We start from the raw sequence: 21,804 nt of genomic DNA, 5'->3' as shown, positions 1-21,804 counted from the left end.
AGATACAAACCAATAAGATGGAACCTTGAAAAATTAAAGAGTAAAGAAGTAAAGAGAGGATACCAAGAGGCAGCTGATCGTAACATTCCAGAAAACATAGTCAGAATAATATTGAAAACCAACGGAATATGATTAAAGAGTTAATTACAAATTCATCAAATCAATTATTGAAAAATGCAGAAAAAGAAAAAAGAAAACATTAGATAACAGATTAAATACTTGGCCTTATGGATGAAAGAAGAAAACATAAAAATTCTGTTAAAGAAGATGTGACCAAATACAAATATCTTAAAAATCAAATTGCAAGAAAATGTAGACAAGCCAAAAAAGAATACCTAGAAGAACAGTGTAATAACATAGATGAATTATTTAAAAAAGAAAACATAGAGAAAGCCTATAAAGAAATTAACAAACTGACTTTCAAATTTAATAAGAACAGCAAAAACAATGCCATCAAAGATGAAAAGAAAATTACTAATAGAATCTGAGGATATATTAATGGAATGGAAGAATTACCTTGAAAATCTCTATAGTGGCGACGAACTTGATGTTGATATCAGCATAGAAAATCAAAATGAAGATAATCTAGGACCCCCAATAATGCAAGAAGAATTTGATAAAGCACTCTTCGAAATGAGTAAGGGAAAAAGTCCAGGTGTAGACAATATTCCTATAGAACTGCTACAAAATCTAGGTGATGAGACAAAAACCTTACTCTATCAATTAATAGCCCAAATCTATGATAGAGGAGAAATACCAAAGGAGTTTATGAAATCAACCATAATACCAATACCAAAAAAGAATAATGCAAACAAATGCAGCCAATTTAGAACAATAGCTTTAATCCCACATGTTAGCAAAATTCTGTTAAAAATTATTCAAAATAGAATTTATTCAAAAATAGATTATCTATTGGATAAAGACCAACTTGGATTCAGAAAGAATAAAGGAACAAGAGAGGCAATACTCTGTTTAAGAACAATAATAGAGAGAAGATTAGACCTTAGTCAAAATACTTACATTTGCTTCCTTGATTTAGAGAAAGTGCTTGATAAAGTAAACCAGCCAATACTCCTAAATTATCTAACTAATATCGGCATAGATTTGAGGGATAGGAAAATAATTTATCAAATTTACAAAAATCAAAATGGATGGATTAAAATCAGTGATAAGGAGAAAATAATAAATATAAGGAGTGGAGTAAGACAAGGATGTATACTTTCACCACTTTTATTTAATTTATATATTGAAAAGGCCATCCAGGAAACTGAAGATAAAATAAATAGTGGCATAAAGATAAATGGTGAGCAAGTCATATGTATGAGATTTGCTGATGACATAGCCCTTGTAGCAGAAAACAGAAGAACGTTAAAAACAATGCTAGAATTACTAAATAATAACCTTGAAAAATATAAAATGAAAATCAACACAGATAAGACTAAAATCATTGTTACAGGCAAAATCCCTATCAGTATAGACATCAGCGGGAAACAAATAAAACAAGTGAAAAGCTTTAAATATTTAGGAAGCCTAATAGAAGATGGCAGAACAAGAGAAGACATAAGATCAAGAATAAACAATGCAAAAGCCTAATTCTCTAAGATGAAAAGCATTTTAACAGGAAACCTCAACCTACAATTGAAAAAAAAATTAGTAAATTAGTATATGGAGCATTGCACTGTATGGATGTGAAACCTGGATTCTAGGCAGAGAAGATGTAAGAAGATTGGAGGCTTTTGAAATGTGGTGCTGGCGCCGCATGAGCAAAATAAAATGGACAAAAAAAAAACCAAACGAACAAGTCCTGAGAGAGAGATAAACGAAACAAGAACTCTAATTAAATCGATCAAAGTTAGAAGGGATAGGTGGTTTGGACATATACTTCGACATGATGGACTTGTGAAAAGAATAACTGAAGGCAAAATAGAGGGGGAAAGAAGAAGAAGCAGACCAAGGAAAAGCTTTCTTGACCAAGTCAAACAGCACTGGTTTGAGGAGTTACCAGGAGGTTAAGAAGAAAGCCAATGACAGAGTGGAATGGGAGAAATTGCTGTTGAGCTACCAGTCCCAAGACTGATGATGATATTTCTATCTTTTAAGGCACTTTTGCTGTATCAATCCACCTATATCTTGATCTTCCTTTGGGTCTTTTTCCTGCCAGCCAGGCAGAGAACACTTGTTTTGCTAATCTTTCCTCTTCCATTCTATTTAAGTGACTATACCACTTGAGATTAGCTCTGCTAACATCCCTGGATGCTAACAATATTAGGTTCTTTCCTAATATCCCCCATTTTTAATATAATATTCCCATCTGTTAAATGCCCCTAATCTTTCTCAGGACTCTCATATCAGCGGTCTCTAGTCTTTGGTCAAGTGTTTTACTTCTAACCCAGTTCTCAGATCCACAAGTTAAAATTGGTTTGACCACTCTCTTGTATACAGCTAATTTAGTGTTTTGACTAATTTCTCTTTTATCCATATAAATTTATTCAGTTGACTTCCTATCATACCAGCTTTGTTGATTCTGTTGTCTATTTCCATATTTAATTTACAATCTTCACTAAAAGTCATGCCTAAGTAGCTGAAATGTTTTATTTGTTCTATAGGCTCTCCAATCACAATTCAGTTGATATTTTCAATGCATCTGCCTATTTTCATTGTCTTTGTCTTGTTATTGCTGACTTCATACCATATCTATTAAAACAGTTATTCAATTTAGTCAGGGAATCTTGCAGACTTGTAGTGGATTTATTTTAGAAGTATAACATCATCCGCATAAAGCAAATATCAGTTATTAACATCTCCAATTTTGATATCAAGTTTAATACCACTTTCCTTCATAATGTGATCCATATAGATAATGAATAACAGAGGAGATAATGTACATCCTTGTCTGACACCAGATTTAACATTAGACCATCTTCCTGTACTTCCTTCAATTCTAACGGCTGACTTACAACTCAAATAAAGACTAAGTATTGCTTGATGTAATGTCCCATTGACACCATACAGATATAACATTTTGAATAGCTTCTCTCTTGGCACCTTGTCATATGCCTTTTCGAGATCTACAAAACTTAAATACAGATCTTTCTTTCTTTGTTATATTCCCATGATTTCTCAATTATTTATTGTAAAGTGAAAATCTGATCCTGACAGCCTCTATTTGGCCTTAATTCAGCTTGTTCTTCACCAAGCTTCTCTTCCACAATCCTTCTCAACTGTTTCGCAAGTATACTTGCATAAATCTTACCAGGAAACTCAGTAAAGAAATACCTCTGTAATTCCCACATTCAGTTTTATTTCCCTTTTTATATATGGGTACTATGAGAGCTCTACTCCAATTATCTGATTTGGAGTAGAGCTCTGTCATCCCTCAGTCCAAGCCTTCTGAACTATGCAGTGCAGCCACTTCATTAAGACCTTTATACTTCCATGCTTGACCATTTCTGGTCGAATATCATCTATTCCAGCTGCCTTTCCGCATTTCAGGCTTCTCATGGCTTTTTCTACTTGAAGTATGGTTATGTATTCCTAATTGCATGCTTAGTAAGTGTTCTCTTTTACCACTGTGCTGTCACTGATTGTTTGATTTAGCAATTTTTCCTAGTAATTACTCCATACTTCAAGGATATTTTTTTTTATCTCCAGTTTCATGTCACCTTTATCATCTCTAATTCCTTTTACAGCACTCTTTCTTCCATTTCTGAGCTCTTTCAACAACATCCTCCAGAATATCTTGCCACCTTCTTGATATTTATTTTCAATGTTCATACCAATATCTTCCCATGACTTTCGTTTAGTTAGTTTAACACAGTGTTTAGCTTTCTTTCATTTGTCTCTGTATTCTCTATGAGTACAAGCTGACTTATTTGCCAGGAACTTTTGATATGCTTTCTTCTTTTCCTGTGTTCACTATGGAATTCTGATTTTTCTATCCTTGCAGACAACTTCACAGCCTTATGCGCCAGTAGGCACAGAAAGACTTGATGATGAAGATGCAGTGAACCTTACCACATGCCTCTCTTGCTGAACCAGTCAGTGTTTTCTTCAGGGCTTGTCACTGAATCTCCAAGGTTTGGTTCCTGTTCTCAAACTCTTTCATTTTTCCTCCAATAATGTTTGTGTATTTTAGTCTACAGTTCACATCTGAGAGCTGCTCAACTTTTATTCACTTTAAAACATAAGTCTTCCCATGACTTTTGTTTAGCTAGTTTTACACAATGTTTAGCTTTCTTACATTTGTTTCTGTATTCTCTAAGTAACAGGCTTACTTATTTGCCAGGAACTTTTGATTTGATATACTTTCTTCTTTTCCTTCAATGCCTCTTTAACTTCCTGTGTCCACCATGAAGTTCTGATTTTTCTATCTTTGCAGACAACCTCACCAAATGCCTCTCTGACTGAATCAATCAATTATTTTAATTAAGGGGATATTAAATCCCACATTGTTTTAAAACCGAATAAGAAACTTAAAGATTGGAATCAGATAGTTTCTTTTGCGAACATAGTAAACTATAAAGAATCGGTGACCACTAGCGTGAGCTAATGCAAGTGACCCTAGTACGTAGTACAATACCGGACAACTCATAGCAAAGGTGGTGAAGTTCTGATCGCTATTCTTAGGTATTTCCCATAATGTAAAAACACATTTCCTAGGAAATGTATGCTGTTATTACATTATGGTGGAAGGTCACTACCCAGACTGGTTTCAGCCTTTTTTGAGGCTTCATCAGTGAGTAGCTAGACCAATTAATACCAAAGTGTATAGTGAAAAGAACTTAAATACTCTGCTATACGAGTTTCCAAACAGGTGGAGTTTCCAAACAGAAAACACATTTCCTAGGAAATGTGTTTTTACATTATGGGAAATACCTAAGAATAGCGATCAGAACTTCGCCACCTTTGCTACGAGTTGTCCGGTATTGTACTACGTATACTAGGGTCACTTGCATTAGCTCACACTAGTGGTCGCCGATTCTTTATAGTTTACTATATTCGTTCGGCAAGAAACTCTCTGATTCCAATCTTTGAGTTTCTTATTCGGCTTTAAAACAATGTGGGATTTAATATCCCCTTAATTTAAATAATGTTTATATTACCAAAATGAAGCTTATTAGCTCTTTATATTTAAGAATCATTCAATGTTTTCTTTAGGTCTTGCCACTGAATCTCCAAGGCTTGGTTCCTGTTCTCAAACTCTTTTATTTTTTCTTCAGTAATGTTTGTGTATTTTAGTCTACAGTTCACATCTCATAGCTGTTCAACTTTTATTCACTTTAAAACTTTCTTACATGTTATTCTTTTCAATACAAAATTCAATTTTATCCTGCTCTAGACTAAATGGTGATCACATCCAATTTCAAATCCTCTGTCCACTCTACTGTCCTGCACCAGGAAGAAAACATCACTATCAACAATAACATATTCAATGAGACTTTTCTTATTCCTTGCACCTTCTCTCCATGTGAATTTATGCACATTTTTATGTTGGAATATTGTGTTAGTAATAACCAGTCCATGTCCTGAGCAGAAATCCCATAGGTATTTGCTGATAAAGTTTACATAAAGTTGATCATGTAATTACTTTAATTGCTAAGATATTCTCTTGTGTTCTTTTTATTCAGGTTATAGGAATTTCAGAAGAATCATTGTTTGTTTTCTTTATTATAGAGGAGTATAAAGCATTAAATTAGTGATAAAACGTAGGCAAATTTTTCCAGTCATTGTTCATTCAATTACTAGAAAGTATAATATAGACTTCTATATATAAATATGACATTGTATTCTGTATCTGCTCTATCTTTCAGTTGCAAAAACCATTACATTTAACTGAAATATGATTCACATCTTTAGCTAGTTAATGAAATAAAGAGTTTGGTTTCCACATTAGCATTTAAATGATAAAGTGCATTGACATGGCAAATTATAATTATAGAATAACTATCTATAGCATGTAGTAAGCAACTAATTCATGTATGTTTAACAAATGTCTTGAGTAATTCTTGCCAAGTTTTAAATGATTACTTTCAAAATTATTATAGCATGAACGTAAATGAAGGATAATATTTGTTTGGCTATCATGACTATAATCCCCCCCCCCTCTCTCTCATTAATGCATGGGTGAAATATATGTTGGGATGTTGTAACAGACCTATCAGTTTAGTTATTGTGGATGGCAAAATGAATCTCCAAATTACACTTATGGGTACTAAGCTAGTGATCATTATGGGTGATTTAAATTATCCAAATGTTGATTGGGTAGCAGAGAAAATGCATGATGAGAATGAAGGAGAATTTGAGTTATTGCAAGAATAACTTCAGCATTGGCCAAAGAGTGTTAGATTTGATTCAGCATCAGAAGGGATAACAGATAAGGAGGTGATTTTTTTCCCCCCATGTTGATGGGGATCTTGCCATACTGATCCAAGTAGTAGTTGGGTATATGAATTTTTTAGTTTAGGAAATGTTTCATGTTGTGAATTACAAAGATAGTATTTTCTTGCATTATTAAAAATTTCTATGTTCAGTCCCATGGTATCAGTTACTGAATGGGAAAGGATATCAGCAGCACATGAGAAGCTTTGAAAAGTTGCTTAAATGATGCAGTATCTGAATGTGTTATGTTACTAGAGTTCAAAAAACAAATATTGTGAGAGTGAAATAGATATGTAACCTTACTAAGCAAAATATCTTTAAGAAAAAGATGCAAAAGGAATATAGTGATAGTAAGGGTGAGAGGAGTTTTAAAAATATATAAAGTGCAGACCAGAAAAGTTACAAGTATTTATACAGAAATCCAAGTCTGAGCATGAAAAGAAATTCATTTACAGGCTAAAGGCAATCCAAAAGAATTTTATCTTTATGCTGCAAGTAAAAGAAAGAATGAACGTGGACGAATAACTTGACTGAATGCAGACAGTATCATTTTGTCAGAAGATGTGATTGTTTAAATAATGAGTGCTTACTTTGCTGAGGTCTATCAACCTGGTATGTGTAACATAGCCCGACACTACCACTACATTGAACAAAGAGATAGAAGTGCATGAGAAGGTTCTACAGCTGTTACATAAACCAGGGAACAGATGCTATATCAACATCTATGCTAAAGGAATGTTAATCCAAATTGGCTGGGTCCTTCACATGCTTATATAATTTGAGTCTCAGTGCAGAAAGATCCCACAAGAGTGGAAAAACTGATGTGTTTAACTGTTGATCTATCAGTATCTCTGGAGTGGTTGAAGATTTTAGAGAAGATAGCAAGAACTTGCATACAGAAATGGACTGACAGACAAGCTATATTTTGCAAGGAATGGCATTGGTTTACTTGAGAGAAGTCATATCTGAGCAATTTGCTTATATTTTAAATTAAAGATGCGAAGAAATTATATTCTTGGTTTAATCCTTTATCCAAGTGTAAGCAAACAAACTTTGTACATGAAGTAACTTCACGACTGGGCTACTTGTATATAGAGGCTAATGACTTCATATCTGTTGCCTTAGCATCCCATAATGCAAAGTACGCATATCCTTATGGACAAGTATAATGCTATGCATTATGGGAAGGGCCACTACCCAGACTGGTTTCAACCTTTATTGAGGTCTCATCAGTGGAAGCCAGTCCCAGAAGTGATACCAAGGTTGAAGTAATGCAGAATTCATATTTCCATATACGAGTAGCCAAAAGGCATCGCGCCTTATTATAAAATACTCTGGATTAGAGATAGTTGTTGGAAGTTTTTTCACTTAGTTATACTATAAATTAAAGATGTCAAGAAATTATATTCTTGGTTTAATCTTTAATTCCAAGTGTAAGCAAACAAAGTTTGCACCTGAAGTATTTTCAGGACAGGGCAAACTTTGTTTGCTTACACTTCCAGAAGTTATATCAAGGGTGAAGTAATGCAGAAGTCATATTTCCATATACAAGTAGCCAAAAGGTGTCACACCTAATAACTAAAATACTCTGGACGAGAGATAGATTGCTCATATTTTATAATAATGTTAGGGTTGAAATGGATACACTGCAGTGTGTCCAACAATGTGCAACTCCCCCCAGAGAGTGAGGTTAGTTTATGTTCAGTACTGTATTAATTATGATTTGTAGTGTAAAGTGTTTTTTCTTTGTTTGCTATGGATATGAAAAGTGAACAGAAAATTGTGATTAGATTTTGTTTTAAAGTGGATTGTTCTGCTACAGAAACCTTAGAAATTATACAAAAGGCTTATGGAAATGAAGCTCTGAACCAATCTAACTTCTTCAATTTGTATTTGTGATTTGGTGATGGATGGAGTTGGTAGATGAGAAGTGGCCATCAAAGAGTGAGGTTAGTTTATGTTCAGTAATGTGCGAGTTATGATTTGTGATGTAAAGGGATCTGAAGTACAATGCTCTTATGGATGTTTGAAGCCTCCACTATCATCCAAGACGATTTGGCAATCGTTCTTCACCAACTCAGTGATGTTTTCCTGAGTTTGAGTCGATGTGGGACAGCCACTTCTCTTGTCGTCTTCTACTGACTCCCTTCTGCATGAAATTGCAAATACCATCTGAAGATGTCAGATCGGTTCAGAGCCTCATTTCCATATGCCTTTTATACCATTTCTAGGGTTTCTGTGAGATAGAAAGATCCACTTTAAAACAAAATTTAATCAGAATTCTCTGTTCACTTTTTATATCCATGATGTACAAAGAAGAAACACTCATGGATATAAAAAGTGAACAGAGAATTGGGATTAAATTTTGTTTTAAAGTGGATCTTTCTATTACAGAAACCCTAGAAATGGTATAAAAGGCGTATGGAAATGAGACTCTGAAGCGATCTGACATCTTCAGATGGTATTTGCAATTTCATGCAGAAGGGAGTCAGTAGAAGATGACAAGAGAAGTGGCTGTCCCACATCGACTCAAACTCAGGAAAACATCGCTGAGTTGGTGAAGAACGATTGTTGAATCATGTCTTGGATGATAGTGGAGGCTTCAATCATCCTTAAGAGCATTGTACTTCGGATCCCGAGTGAAGATTTGGGGAAGAGGAAGTTGTGTGTGCATTTTGTTTCACATTCTTTGACAGCTAAAAAGAAGATTGAGTCATATCTTGTCAGGACATTATTGCGATGGCAGATGCAGATGAAAATTTTGTTGATAAAATCATTACAGGAGATGAGAGTTGGTGTTTCGCCTATGAACCCAGAACAAAGTGACAGAGTTCTGAATGGGTTGGTGAGACATCTCCCATACCGAAGAAATTGAAATTCCAAAAATCACATATCGAAATGGTGTTTTTTTTGTTTTTTTTTTGTGACTCATGGCATGGTGCACAAAGAATTTGTACCAGAGGGGAGAACAGTGAATGAGGAATTTTGTAAAGAAGTTATGGAATGTTTCCTAAAATGCATTCAACGTGTTTGTTCCATTGCATTCCAGTTCCTAGATTTTTTCTTGTTTGCATGATAATGTGCCCCTTACAAAGCTGCACATGTGCATCACTTTTTGACACACAAAAGTATCTTCATCCTTTATCACTCCCTTACTTACCAGATTTATCACCTCTGAACTATTTTCTGTTCCCCCAAGTTGAAAATGAGGCTGAGAGGATACCAATCTTCAGATATTCTTCTTCTTAAGCTTCACAAGCTCTTAACGTTCTTAGCTGCAAGTACCACAGTTCTCCATTTTTTCCTATCCTTAGCCAACTCTTTCCAGTTTTGCAGCTTCAGCTCTTTCATGTCCATTTCAATGTTATCCATCCATCTTCTGCAGGGTCTTCCTCTAGGACGTCTTCCATTTGGGTAATGTAAAAAGGTTCTCCTCACTAGCCTGTTATCCTTAATTCTTTCCAGATGACCTAACCATCTCATGCGACTAGCTCTGATTTCATTTACTATTAGTGGCTTCTTATAAAGTCCATAGAGTTCTTTATTCGTTCACTTTCTGCATTCAGCTGTCACAGGATCTTTAACTGGACCAAATCTTTTTCTGAAGATTTTGTTTTCATAGTGTTGCACTTGATCTTCATCAGCTTTTGTTATATATCTGCAGATATCCATTCATTCAAAAAGCTGTAAATGAAAACTGTACAACCATGCTAAAAGCATTTATACATGCCATTGGATTGTATTCTGAATAACAAATGTTTTTAATAATTTTTGCCCAAAAACTTATGGACTGTACTGTATATATGGGAGGGGAGAATCTGACATATTTAAGGTGAATTTTTTTACTAGCATACCTTAAGGATCAGTCCTTGGACTACTGTTGATCAATCTATATATATTAATGATATTGGGAAGGACCTGACAGGAGATGTTCAGTTGTTTGCTGATAGTGCAGAGATTGGTAGGGCAATCGGGAAACGAGTAATATATCAGTACAGATTAAATCGAGCTGTACTGATTTTAGAATTGTACAGCTGAAATCTAATCTTAACTTCTTGGATTAGTTGCCTCAAACCCTGTCTAACCAGGAACTTACAATATTTTTATCTTTAAAACCTACGACCTATCTCCTTGCTTTGCACCACCTTTAAGCTCTTTGAAAGAATTCTCCTTAAAAGAATTTCACCATTCATCGAAAGAGTACTCCCGATTGAACAAGTTGGCTTCAGGCCAGGAAGTTGCTGTGACCAGGTCCTGGCTCTGACAACTCAAATTGAAGAATAAACTTAAATCTGGAGCCACTTTCATTGACCTAACATCTGCTTATGACACTGTCTGGATCAGGGGCCTCCTCCTAAAACTAGGAAATATTATAAAGTGTAAAAAACTCTACAACTTTTCGAATCTATTCTCTCCAACAGAAAGATCCAGATTCATATTGGCAGAAAAAAGAGCAGGCCCAGATTCCTTCACAATGGTCTTCCTCAGGGCTCTGTGTTATCCTCTATACTTTTTAACATCTATGTGTATGATCTACCTCATACCAGATCAAGCAAGTATATGTACGCCAATGACCCAGCGATCTTACATCAATCCACCTCCTTTACCAACCTAGAATCAACCTTGAATACAGACCTGAACACCCTGGAAGAGTACTTCAAGCAGTGGTACTTGAAGCCAAATCCAACGAAAACAGTGGCCTCAGTATTTCACCTGTACAATGCAGAGGCAAATCGACAACTCAACCTTTACTTCTGTGTAAAAATGGTAGAACATGAGCCTCACCCAAAATACCTTGGAGTGAGCCTGGACAGAAGCCTAACCTATAAAAGGCACATCATCAACCTCTCCAATAAAATTAAAGCCAGAAATATCATTTTAAGGCTTGCTGGAACAACCTAGGGGTTGTAGTGCAGAAGTCCTAAGGTCGTCTGCTCTAGCCCTCACATTCTCTGCAGCAGAATATTGTGCCCCTGTCTGGGAAAGAAGTACACACACTAACATTATAGACACCCAACTGAACTCTACCATGCACACAATTAGTGGGACAGTGAGAAGCACCCCTCTCTCCTGACTGCCTGTTCTATCCAACATTGCTCCACCATACATACGGAGAAGACAAGCCTTGATTAAGGAATTTAATAAAGCAATGAGCAACCCACTCCTACCCCTACACCAGACTCTCATAAACCCACCTAGTCTTCGCCTCAAATCTAGAAAGCCTCTCTGGTCCATGGATGAACTTTCTTCAGCTGTGCTGCCATCAATATCTGACATATGGAGAGAATACTGGTCCAACAATCTCCCAACAAACGGCTTCCTGGTAGAAGATCCCTGTGCTTCCCAGTCTAGTTTTGATCTTCCTAGGAAGATTTAATCATCCATAAACAGGATCAGAACTAGTCAGGACAGATGTGGCTATCTTCTACATAAATGGGGCTGTCAGATGATCCTTACTGTGATTGTTCTCCCGTGACTCAGACAATTACTCATGTTATGTATGACTGCCCAAGGCAGGCGCCAATTTCACGGTGGTGGCCTACAAGAAATCCACAAGATGACGGATGAGGCCTTGAATTGGCTTTCCAGCCTGGACCTTGACCTGTAGTTGGTATGGTGGTAGTTATGGAGGAAACAGAAGATCACAGTCCCGTCTCACCACAAAGACATTATTCTTGTAGTTACTCTCATAGTCCTTGGCATAGTATCAGCAGAACTCCTCCTCATGTTAAAAGATGATGATGATGCAGTGTGAAATGGGCCTCCTCTAATGGATCAAGTTTTCTCACTCAAGACACAACTGCTCTCTACTTGAACCTCGGATACAGCTACTTTTATGTTGTGAAGTGTTGTGAGAACATGCAGCCTTGTCATACTTTGTGCAGGAGGACGATAATTGTCCCTGACTTAATTATGACAAGTTACTTTTGCTTTATATTTTTTAGAAAAAAGGGAAGACTTAGAAAGCAGGTTGTGCCTTTTATGTATTGAACTTTTATATGTTAAGATTTTCATCATTTGTTTCTGGAAATTGTGATTGTACTTTTCACTTACCAGTTTCCATGTAGCCATAAGCATAAATAAATAAATAAATTCTTGGGTTTCCTCTTAGTCTTTTACCAAGAATTTTATTATTTATAGTCATCTCAAGAATACTGTCATTTTTCATATGAAAAACATGTCTTGCCCATTAACTTTTTTTGAACATGATTATCCTGGATGTTGTAGGTTTTTTATAGAGTTGATATAACATGTTTTATCTCATCCTCCAGAGACTGTTATCATTACTTGGCAAATAATTTTTAAAGATTTTCCTTTCAAAAGCTGAAATAAAATTCTATACCCCTCACTGTAAATATCCAGGTTTCATATCTGTAAGTAACAGTGGGACAGATATCGAGTTATATATTTGTTTGATATCATTTGAGTACATTTGAGCTGAATACATGAGAGAGAGAGAGTTAACTGATTCTGCCTAGTATTAATCATTATTTTATTTCTCTATTGATTAATTTTTAGCCCTATCTCATATGCTGATTTTCCTAATTCCAATCCCTCCATGTCAGTCATTTGTTCCTGATGGTGGAGACCTCCCAGTGATGGTACTGGCCCTTTTCATTTTTATTATTTTACTATTCTTTTCTTCCAGTATTCTTTGCTCTAATTCTGAGTTTTTTAATATTCTATCTTCCAGATCACCATCACTGAAATCCAGTGCCTGGCCACTGGTGTTTGCTGTGTGGTGGAAAGAGGAGAAGACCTGATAGTCTTGCACTACTTTAGCCTCTGCTCCTGGAAGGCAGGCAGTCCTGGATAACCAGCCAGGATTGATCACAGCATGCACTGGATCCTGTCCCTGGTCTAGGGACAGGATCCAGTGCATGCTGTGGTATATGTATAGCATCTGGCATAGGCCTGGTGTTCCACTTTTGAGTGTAGTCATTGCTTGCTGGAGAATGGGTGTCCATGTGTGGTTCCATGGTAGGTGATGAGTTCATTCTTTTTCTAAGAATGAATAATTTTTCATTTCCTTGTTTATTAGAGGCCCTCAACTAGCCACAACCATGTCCAGAAACAGAATAAAACCAAAAAAAAAATAAGCAGAAAAAAAATCAGTGGTCAGCAGACATGCTAAACTTATTAATATTACACTCAGATAAAGAACATCCAGGAAAGTAAGTTTCACCCTTCTTTATCCAGAAGGACTTGAAAGAGTTGGCAGGATTCCCAAAATTAGTGAAGAAACTTCATTTATGTGGGATTCTTGTAGAAACAACAACATAGATATAATCAGAGCATCTCCTTCACACATCATCATTCTGGGACATAGGCATTGTTACCTCAGAAAACTCTGAACTAATCTCAAGAATATCACAGTAGGATCTTCTGAATGTCACACATGAAGAGATCTGCTCTGAACTAAAGACTAACAGCAGTGAGAAGAATATTCATACATAGGGATGTTCACCTGGTTCCCAACAGGAATATATCCTTACTTTCAAAATACCTCTTCTATAATATTGAATAAAAAAAAAGTCTATAATTGGCAAGTTTCTTGATAATGTTATCAGCTGGGATGAAGAATTGAAGAAAAATCTCAAGATCTACATTCATCCTGCTAGATTAGATGGCCTTCCAAAGAGCAGACACTCTTATAAGATCTTGATTATATTGCCTGTCCCACATATAAAGTTTTTAAGCAACTGTTACTTATCCACCTTCACAGGAAAATCTACTTCACATGTTGAGAACAGTTTGGACTTTAAAATTTGTAATCGTCATTTAGGCCCTTCAGGTATTATGATTAGCTTAGATATAGTGTCTCTTTTTGCAACATTCCTTTAACTGATATCTGTGAAAGTTAGAAGGAAAATCTTCAAGATTTACTTTCTGATTTTTTCTGTTCTATTTATTTTACTTTTCAAATTAAATTATATCAACAGATTGAAGGTTCAGCCATGGAAAACCCTCTTTCTCCTACACTTGTTATACCTATTATTAAGTTCACTCTGCAGGAAGTTAAAAAAAAAAAAAACAGTAGCTTTCATGGATTTATTGATTCTTCATCGACCAGTTAGTAGTCTGCAATTCTCATTGTTTCAGAAAGAAATGCGCACTGACCATTTTGTCCATGTTACATCATGTGATGGTCAGGACTATCAAGACCTTATTACATCATGCTCATGCTTCTTGTTCTATAGAGGAGTTATTACTTCAGGAGATGGATTGCATCACATCAGCTTTTTTAAAAAAAAAAAGTGGTTTCACTGAGTCCTTTATTATCAAAGAGGTATTCAGCAGTTTTAGGCTCTATGTATCAGGAAGAAATCTCTTGCATTCCTCTTCCTTATGTCAAAGAAATATCAGAAAATATTGTGAAAGTTTTTAGGCCTCTCAACATTATCATGTCCTTTCTTCCTGTCAGGAAAATTTTAGCTTTCCAGATGTCTACCAGATCCCTTTCTCTTGTTGGTTGTCTTATTTTGGCCAATTAGGTAGAGCTATTGTTGTTATAAGACTATAAATCTTACATCCAGTAACATGAACAGTCTTGCTTAGCTGAACATATCATCTGCACTAAGCACAGAATCTTGTGGAAGGAAGAGAAAAAAAAAAGTATGCTAAATCTCACATGAATGTTTTTGTATCATTCTAATTTTTTTTTTTTTTTTTTTACAAGTTTTTGCTTGAGGGAAAAAAAGGGGGATTATCGTTGTTTATAAAAAAAAAAAAAATTTTTTTTTGATACAAGTTGTAATTATATTGCAAAATATGTTATTCAAATTGATGACGTATGCGCTGTGATGTCACGTGTTTAACACAACTCCATTGAATCCTGAGACAAGCATGTGCACAAGGTGCAAGACTTTATGTATAAAAGTTTCCACTTCTGGAGGGAAGTGGAAGCTTTTCACTCTTCCTTTTGGATCATCGCCATGTAAAGGTCTACTGCAGGTTGTCAGAGCATCTCACATGAGGTGACTCGCACAAGTTGTGACAGAAAGGTTGATGGAAGAGGAGAAATGACTTGGAGAAGCATTCTCTGGTAAGGATATTCATCGGCAGAAGAGGCATTTGTCATTGGCTGAGGTTGTCCTCATTGCCAGAGAAGAGCATTCCAAAATTAGAAGGAATCGACGATCAAGACCAAGAAATCAGCAGGAAGAACGAAACAGAAAGATGCCCAGAAGGAGAAGAACAGTTATTGCTTTGATAGAAAAAAGGACTATGCAGCAAGAATGCATTCTGAGAACAATAGTTTATCGTAAATAAAATACCTAGGATAATGTAAGGTTGCACCTGGACAATTCAAGTAATATGTTCTTGTTCCTTATTTAGTAGTGATAATTTCATATTGCTTATGACACTTTCAAATAAGTGCCTAATAACGAGTCAAAGGATTGTTATGTTATAGTGAAGATACAATAATGTTAAAATGAGCTCATGTTTGTTACATCAAAGTGTTTATTTTAGATATAATTACTAAATTTTCCTAGACAGTGAATGGGATATGAGAGAAAATTGTTCTTAAAAACTAAGTTTGTGATTGATTACATAGAGTATTCTATGAGAGTGGTATTTTCTTGTACATGTGTTTATAGTTAAATTAAACATTGTGAAAATTTAATGAGCTTCATTAATTTGTAAAGCAATGCACTGAATGTCACTGCACTAATCCCCCAGCCCCAAATTTTTATGAACCTGAAGGTATCTAACCAACGAAGGATGAAGATTTAAATTTGTTAACTTATGAGTTTGTCACAGCTGACACAAGAATATTGGGCAGGTGTAAGGGGGGGGGGGATTAAACATTTAATTTATTGCAGTATAAGAGCGAACTCACGAACTCTAACTAAATGGCGCAGTCGATAAATAAATAATTTAATTAACGGATGTGAACGAGAGTGAGTAAGACAAAAGTAAAGTACAAAAAAATAAAAGGGTTATAACAAATGGCACACAGAGAGAGAGAGAGAGAGATGAGGTTGATCTGAAAAGTTCTCGGCCTTGACCATAGATGGCAACACTATCGGCATGCTTTTTTTTTTCTCTAAGTTGGTACATCTGTCATAAGCATCCATGTGAAATTGCAAGGCATTCTATCAAGTAGTTTGTTTTATACAGCTATCTGAAGCAAAAGTGTTTTCTGTATCCCTTGAAATGGATAAAATTGAGTATCGCGCAGTTATAAAATTCTTTGTAAAAGAAGGTTTAATGCCAAAAGAAATTCATTCGAAGTTCATAAAAGTTTATTGGCACTCTTCTTCTTCATTTTCGACAACTAAGAAATGGGATGCCAAGTTTAAATGTAGTCATACCAGGTATTATTAGCTCCCTAATTAACTATGGTGGGTATGGTACAGATGACATGCCCATGAAGGATGTCATCTATGCCATAGATGTGAAGGAGTTGGGCAGAAAGTGGAGACTACCAACAAGTGTACTATAGTTATTCAACCTTATTCTTTATGGTTACATTAGAAAAACGATACATTCATTTTATGCATGTTTTCATATATAGCAAAACTTGATGATTCACCTTATATTTTTTGTCCAAATGACTAATTACTTTGAATGTGGTAAATTAAAAATCTTTGAAATGTTTATGAAAAATCATTCATTATATTTATTAAATAATAATGAAAATCTGCTTCCTTCCCTTAGTCCTTCAGGATCTAGACCACCTAGTCCAAAATCTGACACAGAATATGAAATAAATAAGAATGATGCCACAAGTCAGACAGATATTGATGAAGTGAGTTGGGGATGGGGCCAACTTCCAGTTTTACCACAAGAAAGAAAGCCTTCACTAAACAAAACTGAAGTTCTGTCATCTGATGATGAGGATTTAACAGATAAAACACAGAAAGGTGATTTGAGTACATATATTTCATGACATATTAATCATTGTCCTAAATATTTAATTATGTAATTACTACTTGTGTTTTTGTCATAATTTTTTCTTTTGTGGGGAGAGGGAATTGATTTCTGACAGAACTAAAGGTAAAATTAAACTGAGTTTAGGACATTGGTCACGGTGGAGCTTGAGGATTCTAATACTTGAGCACTACAAAATTTGTCAAATGAAAAGGGGGAATGGAGTGTACTGTCATCAGCAAAGCTATGGATATAATTTGGAAATCTGTGAGAGTAAGTAATTTATATACAAGAGAAAAAGAATGGGTGAAAGAATGAAGGAATACCCTAAGGTATTCCTTCATTCTTAGTGAAATCTGAGGAGAGGAAACATCCACCATGACACATGAGTAACTAGTGAAAAAGTTGGTGATTCAGTTGCAGGGTGTGGAATGGCAGCTTGCTAAGTAGGCCCACTGTGCCAAACCCAATCAAATGCCTTCGAAATATTAAGGACAACCACGTGAGTTTCTTCCACCAGAAAGAAATCTGAAGATTCCTTAATAACCTGAATACAAACAAGGCATCTGGTCCTGATGGTATTCCACCTATTGTGTTAAAAAATTGTGCCCCCCAGAACTAAAACCTATCCTGTATCGTCTCTTCAATCTATCCTATTCAACTGGCATCTACCCTACAACATGGAAACAGGTCCATATCCAACCCATCCCAAAGAAAGGTGATAAAAGTCAACCATTGAATTACCACCAATTGCTCTCATTTCTGTTCTCTCTAAAGCTATGGAGAAGGTGATCAACAACCAACTCTTGCACCCCCTAGAGTCATACCAACTAATCATTGACCAGCAGTATGGATTCTGCCACGTGATCTTCTTGCTTTCACCACTTACCTCTGGACTCAATCCATGGAGGAATTTGGAGAAACTCGTGTGGTCGTCCTTGATATTTCAAAGGCATTTGATTGGGTTTGGCACAGGGGGCATACTTAACAAACTGCCATCCTATTGTCTGCAACTGGATTTCCAACTTTCTCACTGATTGTTCACAACATGTCATGGTGGATTGTCTCCTATCCTCAGATTTCCCCAGAACCCCAGGGTTCTGTTCTTTCACCCATTCTCTTCGTCTTTTATATAAATGACCTGCTCTCTCAGACTTCCAATCCTATCCATAGCTTTGCTGATGACAGAACACTCCATTCCTCCTTTTCATTCGACAAACGTTATAGTGCTCAAATATTAGAATACTCAAGTACTCCACGACCAGCAACCTGAACTGAGATCCCCCCCCACCTATATCTCAGTGGGGCAAGGACGACAACCTAGTAAACTTCATTGCCACCAAAACACAGTCCTGTCTGATTTCTTGCAAGAAAGAGCTTGCATGCCTCTCCCTTTACCTTCAGTAATGCTGTGATATCCAAGAGCAATCAGATTTCTCTTTTTGGACTGACCTGCATCTCAGATATTTCCTGGCATAACCACATTTCAACTATAGTTCTGCAGCTGCAAAAAAAAAACTTGAACTTTTTTCACACAAGACACTACTTCACAGGAGTATTACTCCCATATTTGGGGTGGTGCACCAAAATCCTCTCTAAGATTGTTCGATTCTGTCCAGAGGAGGACAGTCTGACTAATTAATGATCCCCCTCCCTCACATATCCACTTCAATCTATCTCTCACAGATGTTCAGTTTCTGCTTATGCCTCTTCTACAGATACTTTCATGGACAATGCCCTGCTGAATTGGCCACTATTATTCCCCCCATTCTCCTCCAAAATCATTAAAACAGAGCTACTGCTAACCAACACTCTTTTACAGTCCATCTTGAAACTCACCGAAACAACTTCATTGCCTCCTCTTTCTTTCCATCTACTTCTGTCCTTTGGAACAGTCTTTCCCACTCTGCCTTCCCCAAAGATTGCAACCTTCAGCTGTTCAAGCAAAATGTGAACACATTCCTCCTTTTTCCTATTCCTCTTGCCCACACACAGCACTAATGTGCTATAGGTTATGTGGCCTTTCATGTATAGACCAGATTTAAAAAAAAAACAACAGTGGATAAAGGTAGGTATAAAATGGATGACTGAAGAGGTGAAGCATTGTCATGTGGCCTTTCGTGTGCGTGGATCAAATATTAAAAAAAAAAATAAATAATAATAATTGCTCATGTTTATACATAGCCTTGACAACTCCCTCTGTAGCCACTGTACTTGATCACCATCTAGTTGCAAACTGGCAAAATAAGTGGCTGCAGAATTTGGCACTAGTTGATCAGGAAGCCTCCAGATTTATTACTAATCCAGTTTCTTGCATAAACCAACATCTGACCTGCAGAGCTGTTGTTCTGCTATAACCCTTGAATTAGAGAGGTCCACCCCCCCCCCCCCACAGTATGATTGACATGTCATTGAGGACATTACTCACTGCGTGTGGAGGAAAAGGGATAGGGGAGACAAAAACTGGAACCCTTGCTGTAGTGACCAAACATGGCTGTAGCCACTTCAGGCCTTTAATAAGTAAAGTGGTGGTATTTCATTGGGTGGTGAAAGACATTTACCACCTCCACCTAGTAGTCGATAAAATGAAGAATTGTGTATCTTTTAATGAAAACAAAACTGAAAGTAAGCAAAGTTTCAACCAAATTACTATTTAAAATGTTTTTAGTATAGAGTACAAAAAGATTAAATGAGTTGCCTGTGGAATGTCAAACAGAAATATCAAATCAGCTATCCTCAGATATTATTATTAAGAGTCAGGGAATTATCGAGGAAGGTCACATACACCAGCTATCATACTTGTTCTTGAATTCAGATTCATTCACACTGTTTGCACACACAACATTCAATGGCAGCCCATTTCGGTCATGCAACTGTATGAGAGAAAAATCTAGTTCTCACCCCTTAGCAGCATTTATTCTCAGCTTCCAAGAATGTCCTCTTCTCCTTTCCCCATCCTCTATAAAATGAAAAATTCCATCAACTGAAATCCTCTATTAACATTTCAAAAGTTTTTAAGTCTCAATCATATCACCCTTCTTTCTCTTGTTTGCTAGTGTCTGCAATCTACAAATTCTCAAATCTGTCTTCATATTCAATATTCTACAATCCTTATATCATTTTTAACACTCCTTTAACTCTTCTTTGCACTCTCTCCACTATATCGGAATCACAACAGAAACCAGGAGACCAGACCTGCTCACAGTAGTTCAAGTGAGGCCTTATCAAAGCATTGTAAAGAGGCAAAATGACATCCTTATCTTTACATGCAAAAGTTTGTTTCAGCATTGCAATTATTTTTTGAGTTTTCAGCATTGCAAATAGATTGTATTTGCAATCTTTGCTACATGGCCCCTGGACTTCAAGTTGCTATCTACTAACACTTCAAGATCCCTAGCCTGATCAGTTTCTTCTGGCATAATCCCACCAATATAATACGACATTGGATATCTAATCCCACCAAACTTTACATTTTCTTCTTCTTCTTCATGTAGCTTCCTCAGTGAGAGGGTGCAGCACCATATCCTTCCAGTTCTCTCTGTTGGTGGCTTTCCTTATTGTTTCTGCATAGCCATGTGATCCTGTCCATGATCTTATATCTTCAAGCCATGTCCTTTGTTTTTTACCTCTTGATCCTTTTCCCATAATGTTTCCTTCTAAAACTGTTAGTATTGTCTATCCTGCTGAACCTCTCAGTACATGTGCTGCCAATCTCATCTTTCTCTGGATCATTTCCTGTAATAAAGATCTGTGTTCTCATTCTCTGTAGGACATCTGTATTTGTCACATGTTCTGTCCATGGGATTTTCAGAGCTCTCCTATAGGACCACAATTCAAAGGCCATTATCTGTTGCCTTACTCTCTTCTTGAATATCCAAGTCTCACTTCCATATGTGAATATTGGCCACACTAATGTACTTATCATTCTTTTCTTTTGTCTCGATACTCACAGAACTTCTGAGCAGATCTTTATTTTTCCAGAATGCATCTTTAGCTATGGCTGTTCTTATTTTTATTTCTTATCTTGCTTTCCATCTGCAGTAAAGTAGGTGCCTAAATATTTGTATTCTGTTGTATGTTCAATTTTCATATTGTTTATGAATATTTCTGGCTTGGATTTGCTTTCATTTGAGATTTTCATAAATTTGATCTTTTTTGCATTTATATCTAATCCAAATTCAATTAGTAGCTGCAGTAATTTGATTAATTTGTTTCTTAAAGATGCCAAGTTAAACCTGGTTTTACTCCATTTCCCAAGTAAGCAAACAGACAATTAAGTCAAGTTTGTGCCTGCCTGTAGTGCAAGTCTAAGTGACCCGTAAAGTAGTACAAGTCGAGGCAATTCGTGGTAAAGGTGGAATAAGCTCTGATCACTATTCTTAATATTTACCCTTAATGCAAAGCCCATCTCCTTTAGGAGATGTATGATGCTATGCATTAAAGGCAAGGGAGCCACTACCCAGACCGGTTTCGACCTTTATTAAGGTCTCATCAGTGGAAGCCAGGATTAGAAATACTAAGGTTAAAATAGCTTGGCATCTTTAATAT

At 36.1% G+C, this 21,804-nt stretch overlaps 1 protein-coding gene across 4 annotated transcripts in view; it reads left to right on the top strand.

Annotated features, from left to right (window-relative positions):
* The window catches only part of Lpin (phosphatidate phosphatase LPIN), a 443,299-nt gene that overhangs the window by 117,792 nt on the left and 303,703 nt on the right, over nucleotides 1-21,804 (top strand). For all 4 annotated transcript variants that reach the window (XM_090407132.1, XM_090407133.1, XM_090407129.1 and 1 more), the window contains exon 6: nucleotides 17,044-17,249. In XM_090407132.1, the coding sequence (XP_090263258.1) occupies nucleotides 17,044-17,249 (206 nt within the window). The remainder of the gene's footprint in view (nucleotides 1-17,043; nucleotides 17,250-21,804) is intronic.

The sequence above is a fragment of the Typopeltis vanoorti genome, chromosome 17, assembly GCF_054136105.1.
Source record: "Typopeltis vanoorti isolate ZY-2024b chromosome 17, IOZ_Tvanoo_1.0, whole genome shotgun sequence".
Taxonomy (NCBI): Eukaryota; Metazoa; Arthropoda; class Arachnida; order Uropygi; family Thelyphonidae; genus Typopeltis; species Typopeltis vanoorti.
Note: the sequence above shows the minus strand (reverse complement) of the source record. Positions and strands in the feature narration are given on the sequence as shown.